Raw genomic sequence first — 13,751 nt, 5'->3', positions numbered from 1 at the left:
CAATGAATGTATAATAAAAAATAATGAAGGTTTGACAAACAACCATGACTGAGTCTGTCTGTCTCTTTGCTTCTCTGTGTGGACATCTTCAGAGAGTTAAGGGCCGAGTGTGGAGCTGGGTCTGAAGGTTGGATGGGAGTTGAGGATGGAGGGAGAGTGCCTGGGCCGGTGACAGGGGCCCAGCGAGGTGGCTGAAGGGGTTAAAGAGGGGGCCTCATCTGCCGCTGCTAAAACGAGCTGAGCCTCTGTCTCCCAGACACAATTACTGAGAGTCCCTGACAAGCCCTTCCTGCTCTATTACATCTTTTCCCTCCAGGACCGCTTTGCGCTCATTTCAACTAGATTTCAATTGTACAAAGAGAGAAGGCCACACGCTGTGACTTGCCCTGCAAGCTGGAAGGGCAGCCTCTCCAAGCCACGGAGAGGAGTTGGGACAAGGGTTTGTCCCCAGTCTTGTTCTTCCTTTAATGGCACTCCCCGGCCCCATCCCTCCCCAGCCCCTCAACCCACAGCAGGATCAAGTGACTGGGTGCCCCCTCCTAAAGATTCAAGATTCCCCTCCCCATGATACTGCTCAGGCCCAGGGTCAGACTCTGCTAAAGAATTAGGGATTCTCACCTCCTCTCTCTGCTTGGGACTCACGGGGAAATCTCGGCAAGCAGCCTGTAACCTGCCCAAATGAAAAGCATCTCCCCTGGCATGGACGAGGGGGCATTGCCCAGACAGGAGCTCAGGGGCTGAGCTGGCTCTGACAGCTGGGGAGGAGGCAAGTAGCCAGGCCCTGTCTGCAGAGCTGGAGGCCTGGCAGTGCTGGGCTACCCCCAGGGCCTTCCCTTGGTGCCCACTGAATGACTCACCACTGTGAGGTGCCCACTGAATGACTCACCTTGGCACAAACACAATGGTCAGGGGTGGGCACAGAGCCTGCTCCCTGCTGCACCCCAGCCCCCATCAGATGCTTTCCGAGAAGCTCTTTGAGCAAGGGGCTTGGGCTGCACCCCACCCAACAGGCTGGCATCTTGGGATAAAAACAGCACAGCCCCCTGCAAGGGCTGCCCTTGCCACGCGACACCCTCACCGGCAGTGGAGAACAAGGCTCCATTCAGCAAGTGCTCAGGAAAAGGGATCAGAGGCCCAGGCGTGGGCAGTGGGCAGTGGGGCGGGGGGTGGGGGCAGGAGAGGAAGGCTGCCCACTTCCCAGAAGTCCAGGGACAGAGATGGGTGAAGGGCCTGGGCAGGGTACTGACCCCGGGGGACCAGATAGAAGGTGTGATTGGATCTGAAATCTCAAGGGGCAACAAGGCCCAGGCCCCAGGCTCCCAGTTCAAACCCACTGTCTCCTAGGTTCCCAAACCCACCGATTCTCCAGAAGCCTTTCCCAGCTTCTCAGCTTGATGTGTGGGAACTTGAAGGAGATAAATCTCCAGTGTGAGAGTGAGATGAGGGGTGGCCAGGGAAACGGGGTGTTACAGGAACAAAGATGGGAGTTGGGACAGCCAGCTCATTCATAAGTGCTTTGTGGAGCTGTCAAGGCCTGCGCTCTTGGAGGGGGTGCGGGGAGGCTGGGCAAGGAAGGGGTGAGCCCGATGAGGCTGAGGCTGGGGCTTAAGGGTGACCCAGGGGGAGGGCCAGAGAGTGCAGCGCCTGTCCCCACTTACCCTATCAGGGGCTCCACGTTCCTTCCATCATTCCCCCACTGCTAGACAGAGGCCTCAACTGACCCTCCAGACAAAGGGCCGGTTCTAATTCCAGCCCACAGCCCCACACCTGCAGATGGGGAGAAAGCAGGAATGCAGAACGCCTGTATTCAGAGGGAAGGACTGCAGGAATCTGTTGGGAATGAGGCTGGCAGGAAACTGTAACATAGGCTGTTCCTTGAAGATATGGAACAGGTTTGTTTTCCACCAGATTCCCAGCATCTAACAGGCACTGAGTGTGCCTGAGAATGCTGAGTGAGGAAAGGCCTGGGTCATAGGATCTAAAAGTTAGAAGACAGGTCAGAGGTCATCTGGTCCAGCCCTTCCTTGACCCACCGTCCCAGTGAAAGGGTCTCCTTGTCCAGTGGTCAGGGCCCCAGATGCAGCATTGGCCCCGGGAACTGCCCACTAGCACCTCTGTCTGGAGCCAGGCTGGGGCTGGCATGCCCAGGAGGCCCTGTCTCTGGGCACAGTGACCTCGGTGGGCATGAGAGGCACTCTCCCCATGGCTGGGCTGCGGCCCAGCCCCACCCACTCAGGCTATGCCAGGGGGTGTTGCCAGGGGCAGCCTGGGCCGGGCCAGGCCGGGCCCTCCTCCATAAAGCCAGCATATCCCAGGAGCAGGCAGAGCCAGGACAGGATGGAGAGGAGACGGGTCACCTCAGCGGCTCGCCGCTCCTATGTCTCCTCCTCAGAGATGGGGATGGGGGGCCGCCGCCTGGGTCCTGGCACCCGCCTGTCCCTGGCTCGAATGCCGCCTCCACTCCCGGCCCGGGTGGACTTCTCCTTGGCCGGGGCGCTCAGCTCCGGCTTCAAGGAGACCCGGGCCAGTGAGCGGGCCGAGATGATGGAGCTCAATGACCGCTTCGCCAGCTACATCGAGAAGGTGCGCTTCCTGGAACAGCAGAACAAGGCGCTGGCTGCTGAGCTGAACCAGCTGCGGGCCAAGGAGCCCACCAAGCTTGCCGACGTCTACCAGGCGGAGCTGCGCGAGCTGCGGCTGCGGCTTGATCAACTTACCGCCAACAGCGCCCGGCTCGAGGTGGAGAGGGACAATCTGGCGCAGGACCTGGGCACCCTGAGGCAGAAGTGAGGAGGGGGCCACAGAGGGGCCTCATGAACAGGGAGCACTGAGCCGCCCCCCCACCCCGGGAGAGGCAGCACCTGCAGGCCTGCGGGGTCTCGGGCAGGGGCTCTGCCTCCCTGCTCCCCAGTTTCCCACCTCTGGGAGGAGAGGGTGACCCTTGCTCCCCAAGATGAGGGTGGGCCTGGGAGGAGGCCCAGGATCTCAGGGATCTGATTCCCAAAGACCTTCGGGTACTCTCAGCACCTCCCCGCTGGGGAAAGCTGTGTGGGACAGTCAGGGACCCCCAACGGGCAGGGTCTCTGCGTTTCACTCACTGCAGGGCCTTGTTACTGTGGTCGGGGAGCGCACGTATTCTGAGCCTCGGTCTGTCTAGAGGGGGAACTGGAAGGGAAGATTGGTATGCACCAGGAGGACTGGGCTGGGGCTACAGGAAGAGGGGGAAAGAGCAGGCAGAATACTGGCTTCAGAATACAGGAGACCCTGCCTGTCACCAGCTTATGACCCTAGTCAAGACACTTCAACTTGCACAGCTGTAAAGCGGAGATCTTAATAAAACCCATTTCCAAAGGTCAGAGGAAACCCCAGGGGCATGGTCCTTGCTGAGCTGGCAGGGCATGCATGTGTGACTTCAAGTGCAGGAGGACGTGTGTGTGTGTGTGTGTGGTGTGTGCAGCAGTGAGTGTACATTGGTGGAAGCGCCTGTGTGAGCGGGAGAAGGTGGAGCAAGCCTGATAAAGCACCTTGGTAACGAGTTAAAGCAAAGGCCCTTGTCTGCTCACCCTCCTGGCCAAGTCCTTCTGCCCCTCACTCCTCTTGCCACTCACATTGGTCCTGGGAGGGAGGGGGGGTGGTTCTCTGGCAGCCACTTCCAGGGAGACTAGGGCAGGGGTCCTATAGTCCTCAGAAGAGCCCGGACCCAGGAATGTGTCCCCCTACCCCAGGCTCCAGGATGAAACCAACCTGAGGCTGGAGGCTGAGAACAACCTGGCTGCCTATCGACAGGTCAGGGTGGCAGAGGGGAGGGGCCGGGGAGGGGGAAAGTGTTGATGGCAGCCCACCCAAACACAGCCCCCAAGCCCAGCCCTCCAGAGCAATGTGCTGCTCCCCACAGCCACAAAAGGAGGGATCAGATAAGACTAGGGAGTGGGGAGGAGGAGTGTGGGGTCAGAGGGGCCCTTTGCTTCCTCCCTACTCCAGGAGGCAGATGAAGCCACCCTGGGCCGTCTGGATCTGGAGAGGAAGACTGAGTCTCTGGAGGAGGAGATCCGGTTCTGGAGGAAGATCCATGAGGAGGTAAGGCCGGGGCAGAGGGAGGAAAGGCCAACACAGAGATTGGAACTGAGGAAAAGAGACAGAGAGACGGAGACTGAGGCAGAGGTGTTCAGACATAGAGAGAAGGAGACAGACTGACAGAGAGAGAAAGAAAATGGGAGAGAGAGAAAAGACAGAGAAAGATACAGAGAGAGACTAAGGGAGACAGAGATAAAGACAGGGCCTTCCCTGGTGGTCCAGTGGTTAGGACTCCGCGCTTCCACTGCAGGGAGCACGGGGTCCATCCCTGGCTGGGGAACTCACGTGCCTCGCTGTGCGGCCGGGGTACAAAATGATAGATAAGAGAGCATCCCCAGCCCCCGGTAAAATGCACACAGACACACACTCCACTTACTGAGAATTACAACAGGCCTCATTGCCTCCTGTTTTTCTTCACTACAGCCCAGTGAGATAGGGACCGTCGTTCCAGTGTTATCTCCTTTTCACAGAGGAGGACACTGAAGCCCAGAGATGTTAAAGAACTTGCTAAGGTCACACAGTTAGTCTCTCTGACTCCATTCCCTCTGCCATCTGTCTCCATTTAAATGAGAGCCATACATAAAAATACACACACAAACAAACCAACCAACCCCCCCACCACAGCTGAGCTCTGACTTCAGATAATGGATGCAGAATCCACGGCCTCAGGGAACCTGGGAACCCACAGGCACACCCACACCACAGGGACTCAGTCACTCTCCCACGAGAACACAGGCACACTTTCAGTGCTCCTGCCTTCCAGGCTTGGGAGGAGGACACCATGAGACCCCCAAAGTACCCCCCGCCTCCCTTAGCCTGGGCCATGCCATTTCCTTCAACTAGGAATGACCATCTCCCTTAGCCAACTTCTGTGTCCGAGGGGCAGACAGAAGAGGGCATGATGCTGTGGGGAAACCCCAGTTGCAGCCTGGTCCCTGAGCCCTGGCATCCCTTCTCTCACCCTGGCCAGGAGGTGCGGGAGCTCCAGGAGCAGCTAGCTCAGCAGCAGGTCCACGTGGAGATGGATGTGGCCAAGCCCGACCTCACAGCAGCACTGAGAGAGATCCGTACACAGTACGAGGCAGTGGCGTCCAGCAACATGCATGAGGCGGAGGAGTGGTACCGCTCCAAGGTAGCCCTGACTTTGGGCCAGCCTGCCTCCTCCAGGCAGCCCTCCTGGCTCCATACAAAAGAACTGGGGAAGGAGGGTGGAGGAAGCTGGGGGAGGATCCTCTCTGAGTGACTGATCTTCACCAGAGAAGTGAGGTGACTTGCCCGGGGTTACACAGGCACTATTATTTCCAATAAGTACTTATTAGTACTTATTGCTATTACTATTAGCCAACACTGTTGTGTATTAGGCCCTGTGCTTTGCATGGATTATTTTACCATGAAGTAGGTACTGTTCTTTGATAGATGAGAGAACTAAAGTCCAGAGAGGTTAACCAATTTGCCGAACGTCACACAGCTCCTAAGCAGTAGAGCTGGATTTCTAACCCTAGCTATCTCACTTGGGAGCCTGAATTCTTGATGCCTCTGTATCCTGGGTTATTGAGCATCTACTACATCTCCAGCTCTGCCCAGGATACAGAGACATGTCTGACCAGGGAGATGTTATGTCACCCAATAATGATGTCTACGGAGAACACAGCAGGGCAGAGTTTATATACAATGTGGGGACAGGAAGGATATCATAGAAGGGAGGGCACTGGGACCAGGCAGGACTGGAAGCCTGTGAACATAAAGAAAAGAGGAAAGGGGCATTCAGAGTGCAGGACAGACCCTGAGTAGAAGCCGAAAAGCACAAAGAGGTAGGGGCCCAGAGATCCTGGGCCAGGGCGTGGAGCTGAGGAGTGTAAGTGGCAGAAGCCAGTGATGGTTCTGAGCAGGGCAAGACGCGATGGAGCCCTGAGGGCTTCACTGCAACAGGGCTAGTAGAATCCAGCGCTTGCTCACCAGAAGCCCCTGTGTAAGGTGGAGGAGGACAGGGTTCAGTCACGCGGATGGAGCTGCCAGTGCTGGAGATTCTGGATTCCGTGGCAAACACTGTTCATTCCTGCATTCCCTGACCAGGCATTGTGCTAGGTGCTGGAGACGTAGCAGTGTCTTCTGTGTCCCCGGTCCACGGGCCGCAGTCGCTGCGAATAATCCCACCCAGGGCCAATGGCTGGGGTGAGCTGGACGACCACCCTGGGGTCCCGCCCATCTCCCTGATCCTCCAGACATCGTTCCTCCCCACGGGCCCGCACAACTTCCGCCATAAGCGTCCCCAGCCCTCCGCTCAGCATAAAGCCCTCTCCCCATTTAGTTTGCGGACTTGACGGACGCCGCTGCCCGCAACGCGGAGCTGCTCCGCCAGGCCAAGCACGAGGCCAACGACTACCGGCGCCAGCTGCAGGCCTTAACCTGCGACCTAGAGTCCTTGCGCGGCACGGTGAGCGCGGGCAGGGCCAGAGGCGGGGGGACGGGGCCCGCGAGCGGAGGCTGGCGAACCGGAGGAAGGGACCTGCTGCCCTAGGAGGTGCTGGAAAAGGGCCAGGGGCTGGGACCAGGGCTGGGGGCGGAGCTCTGAAAAGTTACTCGGGGCGGGGCCTCGAGAAACCAGCCGACTCCACCCACAGAACGAGTCCCTGGAGAGGCAGATGCGGGAGCAGGAGGAGCGCCACGCGCGGGAGGCGGCGAGTTACCAGGAGGCGCTGGCCCGGCTGGAAGAGGAGGGGCAGAGCCTCAAGGACGAGATGGCCCGCCACCTGCAGGAGTACCAGGACCTGCTCAACGTTAAACTGGCCCTGGACATCGAGATCGCCACCTACAGGAAGCTGCTGGAGGGCGAGGAGAACCGGTGAGCGCAGCCCAGCAGCCCTCCCTGCGTGCCCCTCCCTGGAGCTGCTTTACTCCCTTCAGGGACTGTCTTATTCAGTCTTGTGTCCAGCCCCCTCCTATCCCAGTGCCCAGCACAGTGCTTGCCTAACACACAGTTGGTATTCAATAAATGTCTGATGAATGAATGAATGGATTCAATTCAGCCCATGTTGATTAGGTCCCAGGGTAAGGACTCGGGTCACCTCCCAAACTAAGAGGCTCACTTCCCACCCTCCCAACAAAAATCGGACTTCTTTTCCCCTGACCAGTATCTTCTGCCTCCTGGGAATTCTCTTCACCACTCTTCCCTCCCCTCTGCCATCCTCCAAGCACTCACTCTCTTTTGAATAGAGATGTTCCCCTCACAACATCCAGGCCCCTTGCCGGCTTTGGCAGCTCCAAGGAGTGTATTTGCTGCTGGGGAAGCTAAATGATGGGGTCGGCCTTTCCTGGCAGGGAAAAAAGCCTCAAAGCTGTCATGAAATCCCCAGACCAGGACCTGGCCTGGGGATATCCTAGGGCAGCCTGGTCACCCCTCTCTCTCTCTCTGCTGTCTTTCAGCATCACCATTCCTGTGCAGACCTTCTCCAACCTGCAGATCCGAGGTCAGTAGAACAGGGTCTTGTGGGCAGAGTGTTGGATTCCTGCCCCCTCCCCCAGGCCTGTGGGTTGCTGTTCTGGCCTGGGGCCGAGGACCAGGGCAAACGGGCCTGGGGCTCTCCATGGGGACCTTCATGATTCACCGCAGAACTTCTAGCCAGAACACACCATCCCAGAGCATTCGAGGTGGGGCTTACAGCCACTCCTGTCCTGCTCTGCCCTTTGTCCCACACCCCCCCCATCCCCACACCTCATTCCATTGCAGAACTGGGTGATGACGGTCTCAGCCTCTGTCCTGTCTGCAGATCCCTGATTAAGCTCTGCACAACCAAGTGTTTGATGTTTGTGTGTTTTTTTTTTAACTGCTTGTCACTACAGGGGGCAAAAGCACCAAAGAAGGGGAAGGTCACAAGGTCACAAGACATCTCAAAAGCCTCACAATACAAGTTATACCAATACAGGCTCACCAGATTGTAAATGGAGCCCCGCCGGCTCTCGGTTAGCTGCCTGCCTTATAGACACCGGTGCTCTTCTCAGCTTGATAGGGAGCGAGCCTCACCAAGCCCACTTTCCCCATCCTCTTGGGCTCCCTCCTCCCAGGTTTCCTTAAAGGGCCAAGCCTGTGTCATTTTCCCAGCAGCCTCAGCACCCAGCCCAGGACCTGGCACAGGGTAAATGTAGGTTAAAGTAGCAGAGTTGGCCCGTGTTCAAGGTGATAAGTCCTCGGGTGCACAGATGAGATGCTCTGGGGCCTCTGAGCAAACGCCAGCCTCTGCCTCACCTCTTTCCCATCACTGGGCGGGCCCCTAGGGTCTCGCTGTGCCCGGCAGCCAGGCTCTCTGCCTGATTCGTCTGTCCCTGAGGCTCCATTGTTCAGCTCAGTGATGATTCAACCCAGAGGATTATTTCCCCCTGGACTGCTGCTCTTGGAGTGAATAAAGTTTTATGTCCCCTGCTCTTAATTTTAAATATTAGTGAGTGTGACATGTTATATTTTTCTCTCTGAGGGGGGAAAAAAAGTAAATTACTTCTTACTTGTATGTGGCCCTCAAATGATTCTTAGCTAAGGAAAAAAAAATTCTTCTTTCTTTTGGGCTAGAAATTTAGGAACACTAGCTATGCATGTATCAGGGCTTAGTTCAGCATCAGAAAGGTTAACCAGGCAGACCAGGTAGAGGCAATACTGCCAAATGCCAGACAGAAAAGGGTCACTAGGGCCCAGAGAAGAGGCAGAGAGAAGTAGGAAAGAGGAAGGGGAACAGGAAAGGGACCCACGTGTATTGAGCACTAATATGTGCCCGTCATTTAACAAACATTATTTCAGTTAACTGACTCCTCACTCCCACCTAGAAAAGTAGACAACAGCATCCCCATTTTGCAGATGAGGACAGTGAGGCTGGAAGAGGTAAATTAACTTGCCCACAGTCATGTGGCTGAGCTGGGACTCAAGTTCTGGCCTGCCTGACTTCAAAACCCACGTACTCCTTCCTTGGCACGGCGCTGGGTTGTCAGGAAGCCAGGGGCCAGGTGAGGGCTTGCAGAGGGGCTGAAATGCAGCCAGGCCAGGAGAGCGAGCGGGGCAGCAAGGACTTGCCCAGCACCATAGGGACCTAGGAGGTTGCCAGCCCCTTTGGAAGAGCCTATGCCCTCTCTGCCTGATTGGATAGGCTTTTGGACTCATGATTGGGGGTTTCATGGTGAAACCGAGGGTGGGAGAGGATGTCTAGTGCCCTGAGAGCCCACGGAGGCCTCCTCTCCTCATGCTTGCAGAAACCAGCCTGGACACCAATTCCATGTCAGAAGGCCACCTCAAGAGGAACATCGTGGTGAAGACCGTGGAGATGCGGGATGGAGAGGTGAGGAGGGCGGATCCCAGATTCTGGCCCCGGCAGACTCTGGAAGAAAGCTTGACTGGCACATAGAAGGTTGTTGATCATTCACAACAGCTCCTCTGGGAGGCTCTGCAAGAGGGGAAGGAACCCGGATGTAATTCATTTCCCCAGCCCCTCCACTGGCAGTTCTAAGGGGAGCCTGGGTGCCTAGACCACTGGATGGGGTCCTGACTCCAGCTTTCTCCCTATCTCACCCTCAGACTCCGGTGCCCCCATGCCAGGCCTGGGGGAGAGAGAAAGAAAATTAAAGTTAGTAGCTTTCACTCCCAACTTTCAACTTGCAGCTTGGTGAAAGGAACCTGGCAGAAGAATGGTATGGGGGGATTGGTCATAACCCCCTCCCCATCACACCAGCAACAGTACCAGCTAATCTTACAAGATCAGCTCACCATGTGCCAGGCACGGTGCTAGTTGTTTGCCCACGTTACCTCATCTCCCCCTCTGACTGCTGCATGGGCGTGTTCCGGCTACTATCATAGAAAAGATGACCCAGGAAGGCGGGGGACCTGTCTAGGTCCATAGCCTAGCTGTGGTGGACCTGGAGTCTGTGTGAGCTCCTAACCTAACTGTGGCACTTTCTCTGTCCCCTGCAGGTCATTAAGGAGTCCAAGCAGGAGCACAAGGATGTGATGTGAGGCAGGACCCACCTGGTGGTCCCTGCCCCACAGTATGAGGGGCCTGCAGCAGGAGTCGGGGTAGTTGCCTCTCCTCTGCTAGTTAATTTCCCCAGACTTGAGTTCCCACCCACCCCAGCTGCTCCTCTTCTCCCTCAGTCTCTATGTCAGCTTGCTGCCCTAGGCTCCATCAGCATTAAGCCTGTCAGACAGCACCCACCCAGCACCCAGCAACTCTAACAGGGCACTCACCCCAAAGGGGCAGCCTGGAGGGGCATGGCCAGCAGCTTGGGTTAGAATTGGGAGGGAGGAGAGAAGTTGGGGAGGGCAGGGAGACTTAATAAATCACCCTCCATATCCCGAATCCCTGTTGTCATGGCAACTGTTGCCAGAGCCGGAGGTGTCTGGGGGTATCTGGGAAAGGGGCCTTTGAATTTCCTCAGGCTGGTGGAGGAAAACCGAGACGCTGAGACAGGCAGGGGAATCCCCATAGGCAAGGCGGCCTTGGCCAGAGGCTTATTCTTCTAGACTGACTCTGCCCAGTCTGAGGGTGGGTGGGGCTATCCTGCCACCTGGAGTAGTCACCGGACAGAATTCCTGGCCTGCCCAGATTGCAGAGGGGCCTCCTGAGTGATGGTTCAAGTGTCTCAGCCCCACTGAGCTGCCACGTGGGCATGCTGTGGGCCCGTAGGAGCTTGATTCTCAGTACTTGGGGGAACTACAGTGTAAGTGGTGAGGGAAGGGGTGCTGGGAGGGAGTAGAAGGGGGCCTGGTCCCGAGCTGTGGGCACAGAGAGGTCAAGCCCAGGAGGACTCCCCCGCCCCCGATACAGGCTGGAGGGGGGGGCAGGTAGAGATGGTAGAGGAGGCGGTTGGGATGAGGCCAGACATCAGAGTGGGGGGCTGTGAGTGAGCAGTTACACTTGGCCTCTGGGTCGTGGGACTCAAGAAAGTGACTCATCCTCTTGAAGATGGTGAAACAGGAAAGAAAGAGGCTGCTGTTCCTGGGGGCAGGGCCCACTTTGTCCCAGCTCTAAAGGCCCTTTCCTGGCTGCGTAACCCCTGTCCACCCAGGCCTGGGAGCCACTGCAGCTGCCGCCTGACCCCAGCAAATACTGCTAGGCAAAGCCTCTGCCGCACGCCCGACCCCCTCCTCCCCACAGTGACCGCTGCTCTTCCCTAAGCCAAGGCCCCTGTTGTCCCCTCGTAGTCAAATACAAAGCGTACCCCCGTGTTTTAGGTAGCGCCCTATTTTATAATTTGGGAACCCGAGGCCCACGCAGAGTGAAGACACTGGTTTGTGTTCCTGCAGCCTAGAGGCAGGACAGCTTGGGGCAGACACTTTCACCCCGAGCACCTGTTCTGCGGTCCACAGGAAGACTGGCGGACACGAGATGATCAGTGCCCACGAGCGGGGCTCAGAGGCCCACTCCAGGGTCCCCATCTCCCTCTAAGGCAGAGGGAGGGAGAAGTAGGAGTCCCTCCCTCTTTCCAAGACTGGTGCCCTTCCCCTACTCCCTCCTGCCACCCACTGCTGCTAACCTTCGGGGCACCACTGCTGCCTTTAGTCACTGACATAAATAAAGACAACTGCTGTGGCTTTCCCCAGAGTGGACTCTCATGTGTTCGGCAGAGGCTGGGGCTGGGGGAAGGGGGCAGGAAGTAGCCTTGGACAAGACACAACTTGCTTCTTATCACTGATCATCTTGGGACCTCCAGCCACCCCCAGCAGTGACCACATGACAAATCCCATCTCCAGCCCTGCTCTGCCCTGCAGCCCTAGCGCCTGCCCCCCACGGCCTTCGCTTCCCGCCCCTCTTCTCACCCGCAGCCCCCAGCCTGGGTGCAATCTCTCAGGAAAGTGCTGAATTCAGTCTCCAATTTCCTCACCCACTTCCCCTGTTCTAGTCTCTACCTGTATTCCCAAACTCACCATTTCTACCTGCCAGTCCCGGGATGAGGCTGGGAAAGAAGGCAAAGAGGATATACACTAGGTACCCCGACTCTTTTCTTCCTCCCTCTGCTACCCCCAATTCAAACAGCGCCCACTTAGCAATCCTCGAAGGCAAGAAAATAAAGCACGTCAAACACTGTTCAACACCAGACAGGTGATAAATGTTAGGTTCACTTCTTCCCTCTCTGAGCGTGAAGTCAGAAGACACGTGCACCCTGGCTACTTCCATCTCGCTTCAGTCCCCCATCTCCCACCAGCCTCAGGCCTCCCCACTTCCCAGATTGGGTCCCAGACTCGCTCATGGTAGCGGGGAGCAGGTTATAGCTAACAACTTTGTCCACATGCCCTGCCACACATCCCAGCTCAGGATGCCTATCCAGAGGCATCTGGTACCATTTAACAAACACATTTGAGCTCATCTGGTCTTCAGAGCTGGGGAAGAGAGAGCCTAGGGGGAGAAGTTGGGACAACAGCGGAATAAGTAACAGCAGCAACGACAGAGGTGAATAGTGATGAAGACTGCCGTGATGAGCAGGTAGCCTATCAGGGTGAGCACCAGGGCGGCCCGAATCTCGGGGTTGGAGAACGAGACTGGGTAGCGGCCTCGAGATGTCACGCCCAGTCGGACCCCAGCGATGCGCACGCCCTGCCGCCAGCAGTAGTAGATGCCCCGGTCTTCCAGCTGGGTGAAGCGGATGTGGAGATGGTTGCCGTGGTCGATGAACACCCTCATGGACCAGTTGACGCCCTTTAGGTACTGCGTGCGGTAGAGGTACTGGTGGTCCTTGTCCCAGGCCACGGCATGCTCCGGCCGGGCCCCGGGACAGGAGATGATTAGTCCGTGGCCCAGCCTCTGCTGGTGGAACTGAATGGGCACCTGGGGCAACCAGGGCCGGCTGCCCACTTTGGACACGTAGCTGAAGAGGGCCATCACACCCTCCTGGATCTTCTTCTTCTTCTCGCAGGGCACCAGGCAGCTCCGAAGCAGCAGCTCAGGGGCGTGGTTGCTGGCCTGGGCCCGGAGCTGCCTGGGCACAGCCCGCGAACCACAGGACACCACGTCGGGCAGTGTCTTGCGGTAGCGGGGGGAGAGGTCTGGGCTCTGCAGGTAACACAGGCCGATGCGCCACTGCTCCCCACGCACCCCGCAGCGGTCGCAGGGGGTCCACTCCCAGAAGGTGGTGAAGACGTGGAGGCTCCCGTGGTACTCATCTGCGAAGGGCTCCTGGCCCTGGTCCTTGAAGGTGGCCACCATCCCCTCACTGCTCTGGATGTCCACGTCGTAGGCGTAAAAGTAGTCCCCCTTGCGGGTGCCGCAGAAATACAAGCCTGAGTCCTCGGGCTGCGCCCGGAAGACCAGCAGGCTGAACATACGGATGCTGAAGCGGACCAGCATGTCGCTGCCCACACGCACCTGGGCTGCCTCCGTCAGGACCCGCCCATCAAAGTCCGTCAGCACTTTGGTGTGGCCGCTGCCGAGGTGCTTCTGATAGTACCAGACGACAGCGGACACCTCCTCGGGCTTGCAGTGGCAGGGGAGCTCGAAGCTCATGTCAGCCAGGTAGGCTGCATTGTCAAACATCAGGAAAGCTGGGCAGGGGGTCCTCTGAAAAATGTTCTCCTTCTCCACGATTTCAAAGGCCTGGAGGCTCCCCAACACCCACAGGAGCACAGTGGCCTGGGCCAGGTTCATGCCTGCGCAAGGGAAGAGTCAGAGGGGGCGGGGCAAAACCTAGGCACTAAAGGCCTGTGGGGC

At 57.6% G+C, this 13,751-nt stretch overlaps 2 protein-coding genes and 1 long non-coding RNA gene across 4 annotated transcripts; 1 reads left to right on the top strand and 2 right to left on the bottom strand.

Annotated features, from left to right (window-relative positions):
- Nucleotides 1-2,309: 2,309 nt before the first annotated feature.
- Nucleotides 2,310-11,644, top strand: GFAP (glial fibrillary acidic protein). 2 transcript variants are annotated; one of them, XM_082442620.1, is made up of 10 exons: nucleotides 2,310-2,786; nucleotides 3,726-3,786; nucleotides 3,982-4,077; nucleotides 5,045-5,206; nucleotides 6,383-6,508; nucleotides 6,696-6,916; nucleotides 7,498-7,541; nucleotides 7,915-8,034; nucleotides 9,307-9,392; nucleotides 10,022-11,644. In XM_082442620.1, exons 1-10 carry the CDS (start codon nucleotides 2,338-2,340, stop codon nucleotides 10,061-10,063), a joined length of 1,407 nt encoding a protein of 468 aa, XP_082298746.1. In that variant the 5' UTR covers nucleotides 2,310-2,337; the 3' UTR covers nucleotides 10,064-11,644. The 2 variants fall into 2 exon arrangements, with proteins under 2 accessions (XP_082298746.1, XP_082298747.1); XM_082442621.1 differs by lacking the exon at nucleotides 7,915-8,034.
- LOC309650828 lies at nucleotides 5,719-6,376 on the bottom strand. Its single transcript, XR_014257741.1, has 2 exons — nucleotides 6,031-6,376; nucleotides 5,719-5,806 (listed from the first exon to the last, which is right to left on the bottom strand). It is a non-coding gene; the product is annotated as an uncharacterized lncRNA (long non-coding RNA).
- A 76-nt stretch (nucleotides 11,645-11,720) lies between the features above and the next one.
- FAM187A (family with sequence similarity 187 member A) lies at nucleotides 11,721-13,726 on the bottom strand. The gene has a single exon (XM_082442626.1). It carries the CDS (start codon nucleotides 13,686-13,688, stop codon nucleotides 12,444-12,446), a length of 1,245 nt encoding a protein of 414 aa, XP_082298752.1. The 5' UTR covers nucleotides 13,689-13,726; the 3' UTR covers nucleotides 11,721-12,443.
- Nucleotides 13,727-13,751: the final 25 nt, after the last annotated feature.

Source organism: Balaenoptera physalus (genome assembly GCF_965194825.1).
Source record: "Balaenoptera physalus genome assembly, chromosome: 20".
Classification (NCBI taxonomy): domain Eukaryota; kingdom Metazoa; phylum Chordata; class Mammalia; order Artiodactyla; family Balaenopteridae; genus Balaenoptera; species Balaenoptera physalus.
The sequence above is the reverse complement of the archived record's forward strand: the minus strand, read 5'-3'. Positions and strand labels throughout refer to the sequence as shown.

Excerpts from the sequence above, each read along its gene's own strand:
- GFAP (XM_082442620.1), top strand. The coding sequence starts at position 2,338 with ATGGAGAGGAGACGGGTCACCTCAGCGGCTCGCCGCTCCTATGTCTCC. Across the intron at positions 6,917-7,497 it reads CTGGAGGGCGAGGAGAACCG|CATCACCATTCCTGTGCAGA; the intron begins GTGAGCGCAGCC and ends GCTGTCTTTCAG. Across the intron at positions 7,542-7,914 it reads CTCCAACCTGCAGATCCGAG|GGGGCAAAAGCACCAAAGAA; the intron begins GTCAGTAGAACA and ends TTGTCACTACAG.
- FAM187A (XM_082442626.1), bottom strand. The coding sequence starts at position 13,688 with ATGAACCTGGCCCAGGCCACTGTGCTCCTGTGGGTGTTGGGGAGCCTC.